Raw genomic sequence first — 13,146 nt, 5'->3', positions numbered from 1 at the left:
GTCTCTGGAGACATCCTGGTATATTCTGGGAATTTGTCCGGGTTGGCATTAAGCTCGCCATATAGCGTGTGGTAGGCTCCATGGCTCTCCCGGAGTTCAATAATGTGGTGTCTCCAAAAACGCCGACGCAGTGTCCTTCTCTGCCTTTCTCGATTTCTTTGTTGCTCCCAAGCAAATGCATAGGAAGGAAACAGCTTGATACTTAAATCCAGGTTGAAATAAAAGCTCTCTATGTGAAGATCCATCATGACACAGGATACAGTAGAAAAATCTGAAGATTTCAGCTGTCCAAAGGTCTATATATAGATAACCCATAATACATGCCCACTGTAGTCCCATTGGCGGTGTCTGGTTATCTAGATTTTTCTCCTGTTAAATTTTTCACCATGCGCACAGAAAATGCAAACGCATGAAAAAGCGTGTAATCTTTGCGGTTTTTTACTGCATGCGTTACCTTATGCGTCTAGAAAAACGCGTTTGCATGCGGTTTATCGTGCGTTTCAGGTTGCGGATTAAACGCTGTGGATTCTACCGCAAATGTGAAACTAGCCTTAGAGCCACAGAGTCCCATACCGATAGTTTATATTGCTTAGGGCCATCGAGTCCCATACTCCAATTACTCCAGAGAAGATTCACCACTACTCAGTTGTTTTTTTTCCTGAGGATGTGTTATTGTCTATAGTCACAGTTTTGCCCATTACCCTTCAACTTCTTTAACCCCTCTTCATGGATTTGAACTTGCACAGAGACCCCTAGCCTTGGAGCACAGTGTTACCTATTGTTCTGTGGAGTAAGATGGGAAGAAGAATAGACAGATAACCATGTCAGAACCAAGAGGCCAGAGAAAATACTTACTCGGGAGACATAAGAGTAGTCAGTAAACAGGCTGGGGTCACAACAGGAAACAAATACAGAAGTCGGGAACTGAGCACAGAGGACTGAACAACAGGAGATCAAGGCTGTATCTGGCAGCTTCTGGCAATATGCTTCAAGCTGTAGTAAGGTGTGGTGCTTTCGAAGTCCAACTCTGATTGCCCAAGGTGTTCTCAATCTCAGGCGGACATATTGCATGAGCTTTGGCATTGTCCCAGATTGTCATCCTATTGGATTGTAGTATTGAGCCACATTGGAGTGGTGTATGGGTACGTTATCCCTAGGGATCCATTGATATGTATATTAGGGTATGTGGAGGAAATATTAACTGACAATACGACTAAAATTGTAATTGCAAGATTATTGTTTGCTGCAAGGAAGCTGCAAAATATTGGGTTAGAGAGGAGCCTCCGTCCAGACGCGAATTCATTGCTGAAACGAACCACATAATTGAGCTTGAGAAAAGTATTTACACCAGGAGAGACGAGCTGGATTTCTTCCATAAACTATGGCAGCTGTGGTTGGATAGGATTAATTAATGTTATACCAGTATATAGTATTATAGAGTACAACTTATAGTAAACTGGAACTCTGTTTGATATTGTCAACTACGGACGAATTATTGTTTGCTCCTGATATGGTCTCCATCGGGGGTTAATTTACTGTAAAACATAAAATACGTATGAACATGTGATCTGTTGTAAATCTTGTTATGGTTAATACAAATTTATCTGATTAAAAAAGGTGTGGTGCTTTCCAATTGGCTAAAACAGGGAGCAGATTACTGCAGCTGATAGCACACACACCCATGCTGCCAGACTGGATGGTACTACAGATGCCAGGCACCCTAATCCTAGTGGCTGGGCAGAGCCTGCACCGCCAAGAGCTTCTGGTTCCAACCCCACCTCTGTTACCAGCATCTCCTGCAGAATGAGTAAGGCCGCGTCTCGTGTCTGAAGCAGACGTTGCAGGAGCAGATACCAGAGGAGGTGGACACACCATTTGCAGAATCCCTAATATGACAAAATTGCAGAAAACCAGAGCAGATGAAATCCCTTTAACCCCTTTCTGACCTCGGACGGGATAGTACGTCCGAGGTCAGAATCTCCGCTTTGATGTGGCCTCCGGCGGTGAGCCCACATTACAGCCACGACATGTCAGCTGTTTTGAACAGCTGACATGTGCTCGCAATAGCAATCGCAATCCACCCTCCACTATTAACTAGTTAAATGCCACTGTCAAACGCTGACAGCGGTATTTAACTATTGCGTCCGGCCATCGGGCCGGAAATGCGTGCATCGCTGACCCGTGTTATTTGATCGGTGGTCAGCAATGCGTCGGCATGACAGCCAGAGGTCTATTGAAGACCTCTATGGTTGTTGATGCTTGATTGCTGTGAGCGCCACCCTGTGGTCGGCGCTCATAGCAATGCAGTAAATCTACTACATAGGAGCAAACTGAGCATAGCTCCTATGTAGCAGAGCCGATCAGGCTTTGCCAGGTTCTAGCCTCCCATGGAGGCTATTGAAGCATGGCAAAAGTAAAAATAAAAAAAATGTTTTAAATATATGAAAAAAAATATAAAAGTTTAAATCACCCCCCTTTCGCCCCATTCAAAATAAAACAATAATAAAAAAAAATATACACATATTTGTTATCGCCGCATTCAGAATCGCCCGATCTATCAATAAAAATAACGATTAACCTGATCACTAAAAGGCGTAGCGAGAAAAAAAAATTGAAACCCCAGAATGAGTTTTTTTTGGTCACCGAGACATTGCATTACAATGCAATAACGGGCGATCAAAAGAATGTATCTGCATCAAAATGGTATCATTAAAAATGTCAGCACACAAAAAATAAACCAACCCAACCCCAGATCACGAAAAATGGAGATGCTACAGCGAACGAAAAATTGTACTTTTTTTTTTTTTTTGCAAAGTTTGGAAATTTGTTTTACCACTTAGATAAATAAAAACCTAGACATGTTTGGTGTCTATGAACTCGTAATGACCTGCAAAATCATAATAGCAGGTCAGTTTTAGCATTTAGTGAGCCTAGCAAAAAAAGCCAAACAAAAAACAAAGTGTGGGATTGCACTTTTTTGCAATTTCACCGCACTTGTAATTTTTTTCCTGTTTTCTAGTACACGTCATGCTAAAACCAATGATGTCGTTCAACAGTACAACTTGTACTGCAAAAAATAAGCACCACATGGCCATATTGACGGAAAAATAAAAAAGGTATGGCTCTGGGAAGGAGAGCTAAAAATGAAAACGCAAAACCAAATAAGCTAGAGTCATAAAGGGGTTAAAGTGACTCCATTTTGTACATTTATAACGCTCAATAAATTAATCTATTGGAATAGTGACTATTTTGACTCCACTGGCAATTTTCAGATATTAGCACGATCAGTGGATATTGCAAAGTGAAAACTGCAAATATCCCAAGTTATGACCCAACACATAGTGCCTAGATTGTGTACACGTGCAGTAAAATAAGTGGTTTCCTCTCACTATAGTAATGCCAAAAGCATGGATGCTTAATGTGGTTTGAGCATAGTCTAGTAAACTGTAAACTGTCATTGTCTTGGTGAATAATTCAATAACTTTGCATAACTTGCCATTTTTACAGACCGTTTAAGTAGAAATGGTCAAAAATATAGAACTGTAGGATATTTTATTCTAAAATAATACTTGGTTTTATTATTGGCAGATAACTGTACCAGGAGATCAGCAGGACAGCTGACATCTTCAATGTTTAAATCAGATGATTATGAGATTCCACAGGATACAATTGAAGGGAATGCCATTACTCCAAATATACCATCATCCCTTCACAGCAAAGATCTGTCATCTGATCCTGTGGAACAGGTCCTATCTTCTGATTCATTACGGACTACTAAGGAAAATCAAAGTCACAAAATAAGCATTAAAAAACGAACTGCTCCTAAAGCAATGAAGACATATTCATTTTCAGAATATGGAAATAGTTTTCCCCTAGAAAAGTCCTTTCTCAAACAACAAAACCTTCACAAAGCAGACAATAGAATTTCTTGTTCCGAGTGTGGGAGATGTTTTAACCAGAAATCAGATTTTGTCAGTCACCAGAGAATTCACACAGAGGAGAAGCCATTTTCATGTTCAGAATGTGGAAAATGTTTTATTCGGAAAGCGCAGCTTGTTACCCACCAAAGAACTCACACAAGGGAGAAGCCTTTTTCCTGTTCAGAATGTGGGAAATGTTTTAACCAGAAATCGAGTCTTGTTAGCCACCAGAAAACCCACACAGGGGAGAAGCCTTTTTCATGTTCAGAATGTGGGAAATGTTTTAACCAGAAATCGAGTCTTGTTAGCCACCAGAAAACCCACACAGGGGAGAAGCCTTTTTCATGTTCAGAATGTGGGAAATGTTTTACAGATAAAAAAGTTCTTATCAGACATCATAGATCTCACACAGGGGAGAAGCTTTTTTCCTGTTTAGAATGTGGGAAATGTTTTCCAGATAAATCAAATCTTGTCAGACATCATAGATCTCACACAGGGGAGAAGCCATTTTCATGTTCAGAATGTGGAAAATGTTTTATTCGGAAAGCGCAGCTTGTTACCCACCAAAGAACTCACACAGGAGAGAAGCCTTTTTCCTGTTCAGAATGTGGGAAATATTTTACAGATAAAAGTGGTCTTATCAGACATCATATATCTCACACAGGGGAGAAGCCTTTTTCCTGTTCAGAATGTGGGAAATGTTTTAACCAGAAAGCGCATCTTGTTAGCCACCAGAAAACCCACACAGGGGAGAAGCCTTTTTCATGTTCAGAATGTGGGAAATGTTTTAACCAGAAATCGAGTCTTGTTAGCCACCAGAAAACCCACACAGGGGAGAAGCCTTTTTCATGTTCAGAATGTGGGAAATGTTTTACAGATAAAAAAGTTCTTATCAGACATCATAGATCTCACACAGGGGAGAAGCATGTTTCATGTTCAGAATGTGGGAAATGTTTTACAGATAAAAATGTTCTTATCAGACATCATAGATCTCACACAGGGGAGAAGCCTTTTTCATGTTCAGAATGTGGGAAATGTTTTACAGATAAAAATGTTCTTATCAGACATCATAGATCCCACACAGGGGAGAAGCCTTTTTCATGTTCAGAATGTGGGAAATGTTTTACAGATAAAAAAGTTCTTATCAGACATCATAGATCTCACACAGGGGAGAAGCTTTTTTCCTGTTTAGAATGTGGGAAATGTTTTCCAGATAAATCAAATTTTGTCAGACATCATAGATCTCACACAGGGGAGAAGCCTTTTTCTTGTTCAGAATGTGGGAAATGTTTCAAACGCAAAGCAAATCTTGTTAGCCACCAGAAAACCCACACAGGGGAGAAGCCTTTTTCATGTTCAGAATGTGGGAAATGTTTTACACATAAAAATGTTCTTATCAGACATCATAGATCTCACACAGGGGAGAAGCCTTTTTCCTGTTCAGAATGTGGGAAATGTTTTAACCAGAAAGTGCATCTTGTTACCCACCTAAGAACACACACGGGGAGAAGCCATTTTCATGTTCAGAATGTGGAAAATGTTTTGTGAAGAAACCATCTCTTTTTAGCCACCAAAGAATTCATACGGGGAGAAGCTTTTTTATGTTCTTAATTGTTTTTACATACTCACATACAAGTGCTTCTCACTAAATTAAAATATTATCAAAAGTTAATTTATTTCAGTTTTTCAATGCAAAAAGTGAAACTCTTTTATATAAAGTCATTACAGAGTGATATATCTCAAGTGTTTCTTTCTGTTGATGACTACAGTACAGACCAAAAGTTTGGACACACCTTCTCATTTAAAGATTTTTCTGTATTTTCATGACTATGAAAGTTGTACATTCACACTTGAAGGCATCAAAACTATGAATTAACACATGTGGAATTGTATATTTAACAAAAAAAGTGTGAAACAACTGAAATTATGTCTTATATTCTAGGTTCTTCAAAGTAGCCACCTTTTGCTTTGATGACTGCTTTGCACACTCTTGGCATTCTCTTGATGAGCTTCAAGAGGTAGTCTCCGGGAATGGTTTTCACTTCACAGGTGTGCCCTGTCAGGTATAATAGGTGGGATTTCTTGCCTTATAAATGCGGTTGGGACCATCAGTTGTGTTGTGCAGAAGTCTGGTGGATACACAGCTGATAGTCCTACTGAATAGACTGTTAGAATTTGTATTATGGCAAGAAAAAAGCAGCTAAGTAAAGAAAAACGAGTGGCCATCATTACTTTAAGAAATGAAGGTCTGTCAGTCTGAAAAATTGGGAAAACTTTCAAAGTGTCCCCAAGTGCAGTGGCAAAAAGTATCAAGCACTACAAAGAAACTGGCTCACATCAGGACTGCCCCAGGAAAGGAAGACCAAGAGTCACCTCTGCTTCTGAGGATAAGTTTATCCGAGTCACCAGCCTCAGAAATCGCAGGTTGACAGAGTTCTAGCAACTGTTAAGAGGAGACTTTGTGCAGCAGGCCTTCATGGTAAAATAGCTGCTAGGAAACCACTGCTAAGGACAGGCAACAAGCAGAAGAAACTTGTTTGGGCTAAAGAACACAAAGAATGGACATTAGATCACTGGAAATCTGCCTTGGTCTGAGGAGTCCAAATTTGAGATCTATGGTTCCAACCACCGTGTCTTTGTGCGATGCAGAAAAGATGAACGGATGGACTCTACATGCCTGGTTCCCACCGTGAAGCATGGAGGAGGTGTGATGGTGTGGGGGTGCTTTGCTGGTGACACTGTTGGGGATTTATTCAAAATTGAAGGCACACTGAACCAGCATGGCTACCACTGCATCTTGCAGCGGCATGCTATTCCATTCGGTTTGCATTTAGTTGGACAATCATTTATTTTTCAACAGGACAATGACCCCAAACACACCTCCAGGCTGTATAAGGGCTATTTGACCAAGGATAGTGATGGTGTGCTCTGCCAGATGACCTGGCCTCCAGTCACCAGACCTGAACCCAATCGAGATGGTTTGGGGTGAGCTGGACCGCAGAGTTAAGGCAAAAGGGCCAACAAGTGCTAAGCATCTCTGGGAACTCCTTCAAGATTGTTGGAAGACCATTCCCGGTGACTACCTCTTGAAGCTCATCAAGAGAATGCCAAGATTGTGTAAAGCAGTCATCAAAGCAAAAGGTGGCTACTTTGAAGAACCTACAATATTGTTCTTTCACACTTTTTTGTTAAGTATATAATTCCACATGTGTTAATTCATAGTTTTGATGCCTTCAGTGTGAATGTACGATTTTCATAGTCATGAAAATACAGAAAAAATTTAAATGAGAAGGTGCGTCCAAAATTTTGGTCTGTACTGTATATCCTACAGCCAATGAAAAAACCCAAAAGTCATTATGTCAGTAAATTAGAATAAAAACACCTGCAATGGCTTCCTAAATGTTTAAAAATGGTCCCTTAGTCTGTTTCAGTAGGCTCCCTTAGTCTAGAAGGCAGTCATTGACACACTCCAGAAGGAGGGTAAGCCACTGTAAAATATTATTATTTCAATAATGAAAAAATATAGATTGCTTAACATATGCAGGTTCTAACTAGCAAATAGATACTCTGGATAGTGAGGGACTGAGTTATTCTGAGGATTTTGACCTATACATCTAGTCTCTGTTTGTCAGAACTATAGGGCTTTTGCCAGAATTGTCAATATGTGGGTATTTGGAGATAGTAAATGATCCTTAAAGGTCACAGGCTATATGCTTAAGCATTTCAAAATGAGGTAATGTACAAATAACTAACATGCATATTCCGCAAGTTACTAGTGTTCTTCTAATATGGTAGATGGTATGAACATAGCGGCAGATCACGATATGTGGTTATGAAACAGGAAAAATAGAAACCAATGTAAGTTTATGGGTCAAAATAGTATATAAGCCGACCTAACTCTTGTTCAGGAGATCTCTCATACTTTGAGAATCTCCAACCCGGACCACATCAACTTCAAGACCACATGTAAGAACCACTGAATACTTGTTTTCTCTTTTATAATCTAATACTTATTTTTGAGTGCTATGAACTTACTTTTCTTCATTTTTGTAATCACTTTTTGAATAAACATTAAACAAGATTTGTTTTATCCACACATTTCAATATTGCTTTCCTTTCTATCTTCACCGTGCTCTTACTTAAAAAAGTAAGAAAGTGTTATTTTTTCTAGTATTATGGCGAGTACAGCCAAATCTGATTTTTGTGCTATTTTGTGTGGATTCCTTTTCCTTGCACACGGAGGAGGAGAGCTCTACTAAACACCTGTTATTCAAGGCGCAGGAATTTCACTATTTCACGTCACAAGGATCAGACAGAGCCTACAGACAGTGAGGATTCGTGTCTCCAACCATAAAGAGCTGCATGTGTCCCATGACGGAGGTCTGAGGAATCAGTAAAAAGACACAGAGGACCATCCATTGACGGTTGGATCAATCCAGGAGAGGAAAAGATATTCTACAGGTGAGAAAATGGATTTTATTCATGATTATTCTAAGAAAAGTAATATAGAGTTTAAGTTTGTTCATAGCCATACAGATTCACAATTATGGTCTAGTTTGTATAGCCAATGTGAAGCAGAGAATCTTAAAATTGATAAGAGGTTTTTGTCAGTAAAAAAATTACAGAGAAAGCTTCAAAATGTCATGCACATGGTCCGAGAGTACAATAATTTAGTCTTTGAGAAAACTGAAACACAAATGTAGCGCCCCCACTGCCGCAGGGCCGAGGGGTACCCGGTACCGGGCCTCTGAGTCTCTGCTCTGGGATTGTCACGGTGGCTAGACCCGGTCCGTGACCCTGCTGAGGGGCGCCCAATAATAGGTGTGGATGGTGATGATGTTGTAGTGGTGCGGTGCAGGTCGCAGTAAATAACGAGGACACCAGGTTGCAGTCTCTTTACCTCTTTACTGAAGGCTTCGAGTTAGCCAATCCAAAGCACTGTTAACCGGGCTGTCTGAGACCGGCCGGTCCAAAGGCACATTAGGAGTTCCCTTGACAGGTGAGAATCAGCGTCTACCTGCTAGCGCCTATGTGTTGTAGTCCTTCCCTGCTGAGCACCCCAGGATAGTCCTCACAACTGATTCTGTCTGCCTCTGATGTTTGTTCTCTCTCCGTCCCCCAGATGATATGGCAGGACGCACCCGTATGACGGGGTAGGCCTGGAGTTCTTCCGGGACTCTAGAGTCGCCCCTCTCCCACAGCTGCCTCCGTTGTCTGCTTATGTGTTTTAGTGAGACAGCCAACCTATAATTGGCTGTCCTGCCGTGGTTTGAAGTAATGCTTAGAGTCTCTTACTTTCTCGGCGTTCCGGCCACCGACTGTTTGCGCCTCAGAAGGATGTTGCCTCGATCTTTCAGCATGACTCCTTCTGGTCCTATTGCCTCTTTGCTGTATTCCCGTTGCTCACTTGTTGCGTTGTTCTCTTAGGAGTCTGCCAGGATCCCATCCCTGACAGGTCCTCTCTTTAGCTCTTTCCAGTTCCTTCTCCCTGTCTTGTTGTCCAACCCCCAGTTTTACCAGAGTGTGAAGAGTGGCCTACTAGATAGAACCACCCCCCCTGGTGGCCGGAGTGTGAAGTGTAGTGTGTGATACCTGGTCAGGTGAACTCCCTTAGTGCAATCAGACGCAACATCACTCCCCTTAGCGGCAGAGTGACGTTACTGCAACGACCAGGACTCTGGGGCGCTGCACTCCCCCCCCCCCCCCCTGGTTAAATCCAGTACTCCCGGACTGGGGAAATAAGAGCAACAATACATGTTAACAGGAAACACACAAAATTTTGAAACATCATAAACAATTAAACATAACAGTGCTTCCCTTTATGGGAGGTGAGGACTCTTGAACATTGCAAAAGTTAGGTCATGCACAGTTTATGACTCTCAGTTCAGTGGTTGAAACCACGGGGACCCCGGGTAAACAAAGGGGTCCCCTTTTAGAAGTTTTTAGAGCAATTCACTGTCCATTACTCTGTTGTCCATTTTAAAACCTGTAACAAAAGATATGCACACAAACATTTTCAACTAAATAGCAGCCCTCATTAATACCTCCAAGTTTTATAACGGAGGGGAGTTTGATTCTGAGTGCTGCGCGTAGACCTTCGCAGCACAGGGATTGCTACTGGCCTAATAGGGCCCAATATGCTTGCTACCGCTGGTGTAGTGCACTGCCTTCTAGCTACACTTCTAGTGAGTCTGGATAGCACTGGCAGGTTGGAGCTCTCAGGGCTGCTGCCAGCAACAGTGGGTACGGCAGGCTCGCCGACAGCAGAGGGAGTATTTGCCAGTTCAACGGTCGGCACGGCATCTTCAGATAGGGCTTGTTGAGGCTGCGGGACCGGATGATCTGGTACCACCATTGTTTCTGGTGGGTCCGGTTGGTGGAATGTTAGAACAGGTACCACAATGGCCTGGTTTATCTGAGTCCAGGACTGGGGAAAGTCACCAAGGACAGTGTGGATCATCTTCTCCTTTTCTACAGGTGGGGCGGTTCCTGGATCCATTTCCCTCGCTCTGAGCTTATCAGGGCAGGCTTTAAGGTGGTCCCTGGATATCACCGTCGAGGTCTCCCCTCCATCCTTGCTGATGAGGCAAACCTTCGTGTTGTCAAAATCGGATGGCAGGACGGTATACGGTTCCGCTTCCCATTGGTCGTCGAGTTTGTGTAGCCTCCTCTTTCGTTTGAGTACGTGCTCACCAGGTGGCAAAGGAAATGCAGGGGCATGCTGGTTGTAGTCCCATTCCTGTTTTTGCCTGGCCTGAGCAAGGCTTCTTTCCACGCATTCCTGTACCTTGCGGTACCTTTGCTGCCTCTCGGTATCCCAATCGGCATCCGGCGATGTATCTTCGGGGGTTAGGACCCCCATGTCCAGATCAACGGGTAACTTGCTAGACCTTCCTCGCATCAGGTATGCTGGAGTGCAGTTGGTGGAATTTACTGGGATGTGATTATATATGTCCACCAAGTCAGGCAACTTCGTTGGCCACAGGCTCCGTTCCTCTACGGGCAAGGTCTTTAATAAGTCGATCACCACCTGGTTCATCTTTTCGCACATCCCATTGGTTTGGGGATGGTACGGTGTGGTTCTGATCTTCTTACACCCGTACAGTTGGCAGAACTCTTGGAACACTTCCGCTTCGAATGCTGGTCCCTGATCGGTCAGTACCTTCTCCGGGTAGCCATGGGGCCTACAAAAGTACTGCTGGAAAGCCTTGGCGGCCGTCCTGGCCGTTAGATCCTTGACAGGCACAACCACCAAAAATCTGGAGTAGTGATCCACAATGGTAAGAGCGTAGACATAGCCTGACCGGCTAGGTGTCAGCTTCACATGGTCCAGCGCGACCAGTTCGAGCGGCCGCCTGGTGATGATAGGCTGCAAGGGAGCCCGCTGGCTGCCACGGTCCCTCCTGCGTAGGCTACATGGACCGCACTCTCGACACCACTTCTCAATGGCTCTCCTCATGCCAATCCAATAGAACCTCCCTCGGAGTAGCCTCTCCAGCTTCTTCCATCCAAAGTGTCCGGCTCCATCGTGGTAGGCTCCCAGAACCATGGGCGCATCTCGCCTTGACACTACTATCTGCCATACCAATTCGTGAGTACGTGGGTCGATGCTTCTCCGGCACAGCTTGCCATCATGGATAAACAGCTTGCTTCTCCCCTTCCACAGCTGTTGAGTCTCCTGTGGATCATCTGGGCCGGGATGCAACCCTGCCTGCGTCAAGAGCTCTTTCACCCGACGGACCGCGGGGTCACCATCCTGGGTTTCCGCCCATCCGTGATGGGGCAGGGGATTCAGCGTGGCATCCAGTTGGTTCTTGTGCCTGTTCTTCACATGATGGGAGTTCTGAGTGGCTTTGGGGCGATGGAATGCAGGCAGCTCCACCTCTTCAAATGCCTCCGGGTCTTCCCCCGTTTCTGGCAAATTGGGCATTCGAGACAAGGCATTGTCATTTGCATTCTTGCGTCCTGCCCGGTACTTGATGGTGAAGTCGTAGTTGGACAGCCGGGCCATCCACCGCTGTTCCAAGGCCCCGAGTTTGGCGGTATCCAGATGCGTTAGCGGATTGTTATCCGTGAAGACGGTGAATTTCGCTGAGGCCAGGTAGTGTTTAAACCTCTCTGTCACTGCCCAGACGATGGCAAGGAATTCTAGCTTAAAGGAACTGTAATTGTCAGGGTTCCTTTCCGTGGGACGAAGTTTCCTGCTGGCGTAAGCGATTACCCTCTCCTTGCCTTTCTGGACCTGGGACAGCACGGCCCCCAATCCTACATTGCTGGCATCCGTGTACAGCACAAACGGTTGGTCGTATTCGGGGTAGGCCAGTACCTCTTCTCCCATCAGTGCCGACTTTAAGCAAGTGAAGGATCCCTCCAGCCCCTCATTCCAATCAAATGGGGTGTTCCTCCCCTTGGTCTTCTTTGATTGGCCCACCAACAGGTTTTGCAAGGGCGCGGCCTTCTTGGTGAAGTCCTTAATGAACCTCCGGTAATAGCCTACCAGCCCGAGGAACTGCCAGACTTCGTGGAGGTTGCTGGGCTTTGGCCAGTCCTGGATCACCGTGACCTTGTCGGGGTCTGGGGCCACTCCTTCGGCGCTCACCACATGGCCCAGGTACTGCACTTTTGGTTTCAGCAGATGACATTTGGACGGTTTCACCTTTAAGCCAAAGTTGGACAGGGCTTCAAACACCTCAGCCAGGTGCTTCAGATGGTCTTCGTAGGTCTTAGAGAAGACAATGACATCATCCAAATACAGCAGTACGGTTTCAAAGTTCTTGTGCCCCAAGCAGCACTCCATCATCCTCTGGAACGTCCCTGGGGCATTGCACAATCCGAAGGGCATGTAGTTAAATTCGCAGAGACCCATCGGTGTCGTGAAGGCTGTCTTCTCTTTGTCCGCCTCCACCACGGGAACCTGCCAGTACCCACTGGTGAGATCTAAGGTAGAGAAGTAGTTAGCAGATTTTAAGGCAGCCAGAGACTCCTCTATCCTGGGCAGTGGGTATGCGTCCTTATGTGTAATGCGATTTAACTGCCTGTAATCAACACACATCCTCATTGTACCATCTTTTTTTTTAACAAGGACTAATGGGGCTGCCCAGGGGCTACAACTGTCTCTCACCACCCCAGCCTCCTTCATTTCTCGCAACATGTCCTTGGCACACTGGTAATGCGCTGGGGGTACAGGGCGATATCTCTCTTTTATGGGTCGGTGATCTCCCGTGGG

The 13,146-nt window shown here is 44.2% G+C and overlaps 1 protein-coding gene across 2 annotated transcripts in view; it reads left to right on the top strand.

Moving 5' to 3' along the window:
- The window catches only part of LOC143766472 (uncharacterized), a 58,842-nt gene extending 53,077 nt beyond the window's left edge, over positions 1 to 5,765 (top strand). For both annotated transcript variants that reach the window (XM_077254184.1, XM_077254183.1), the window contains exon 11: positions 3,589 to 5,765. In XM_077254184.1, the coding sequence (XP_077110299.1) occupies positions 3,589 to 5,468 (1,880 nt within the window). In that variant the 3' untranslated portion in view covers positions 5,469 to 5,765. The remainder of the gene's footprint in view (positions 1 to 3,588) is intronic.
- Positions 5,766 to 13,146: the final 7,381 nt, after the last annotated feature.

The sequence above is a fragment of the Ranitomeya variabilis genome, chromosome 4 (assembly GCF_051348905.1).
Source record: "Ranitomeya variabilis isolate aRanVar5 chromosome 4, aRanVar5.hap1, whole genome shotgun sequence".
NCBI classification, from domain to species: domain Eukaryota; kingdom Metazoa; phylum Chordata; class Amphibia; order Anura; family Dendrobatidae; genus Ranitomeya; species Ranitomeya variabilis.
The sequence above is the reverse complement of the archived record's forward strand: the minus strand, read 5'-3'. Positions and strand labels throughout refer to the sequence as shown.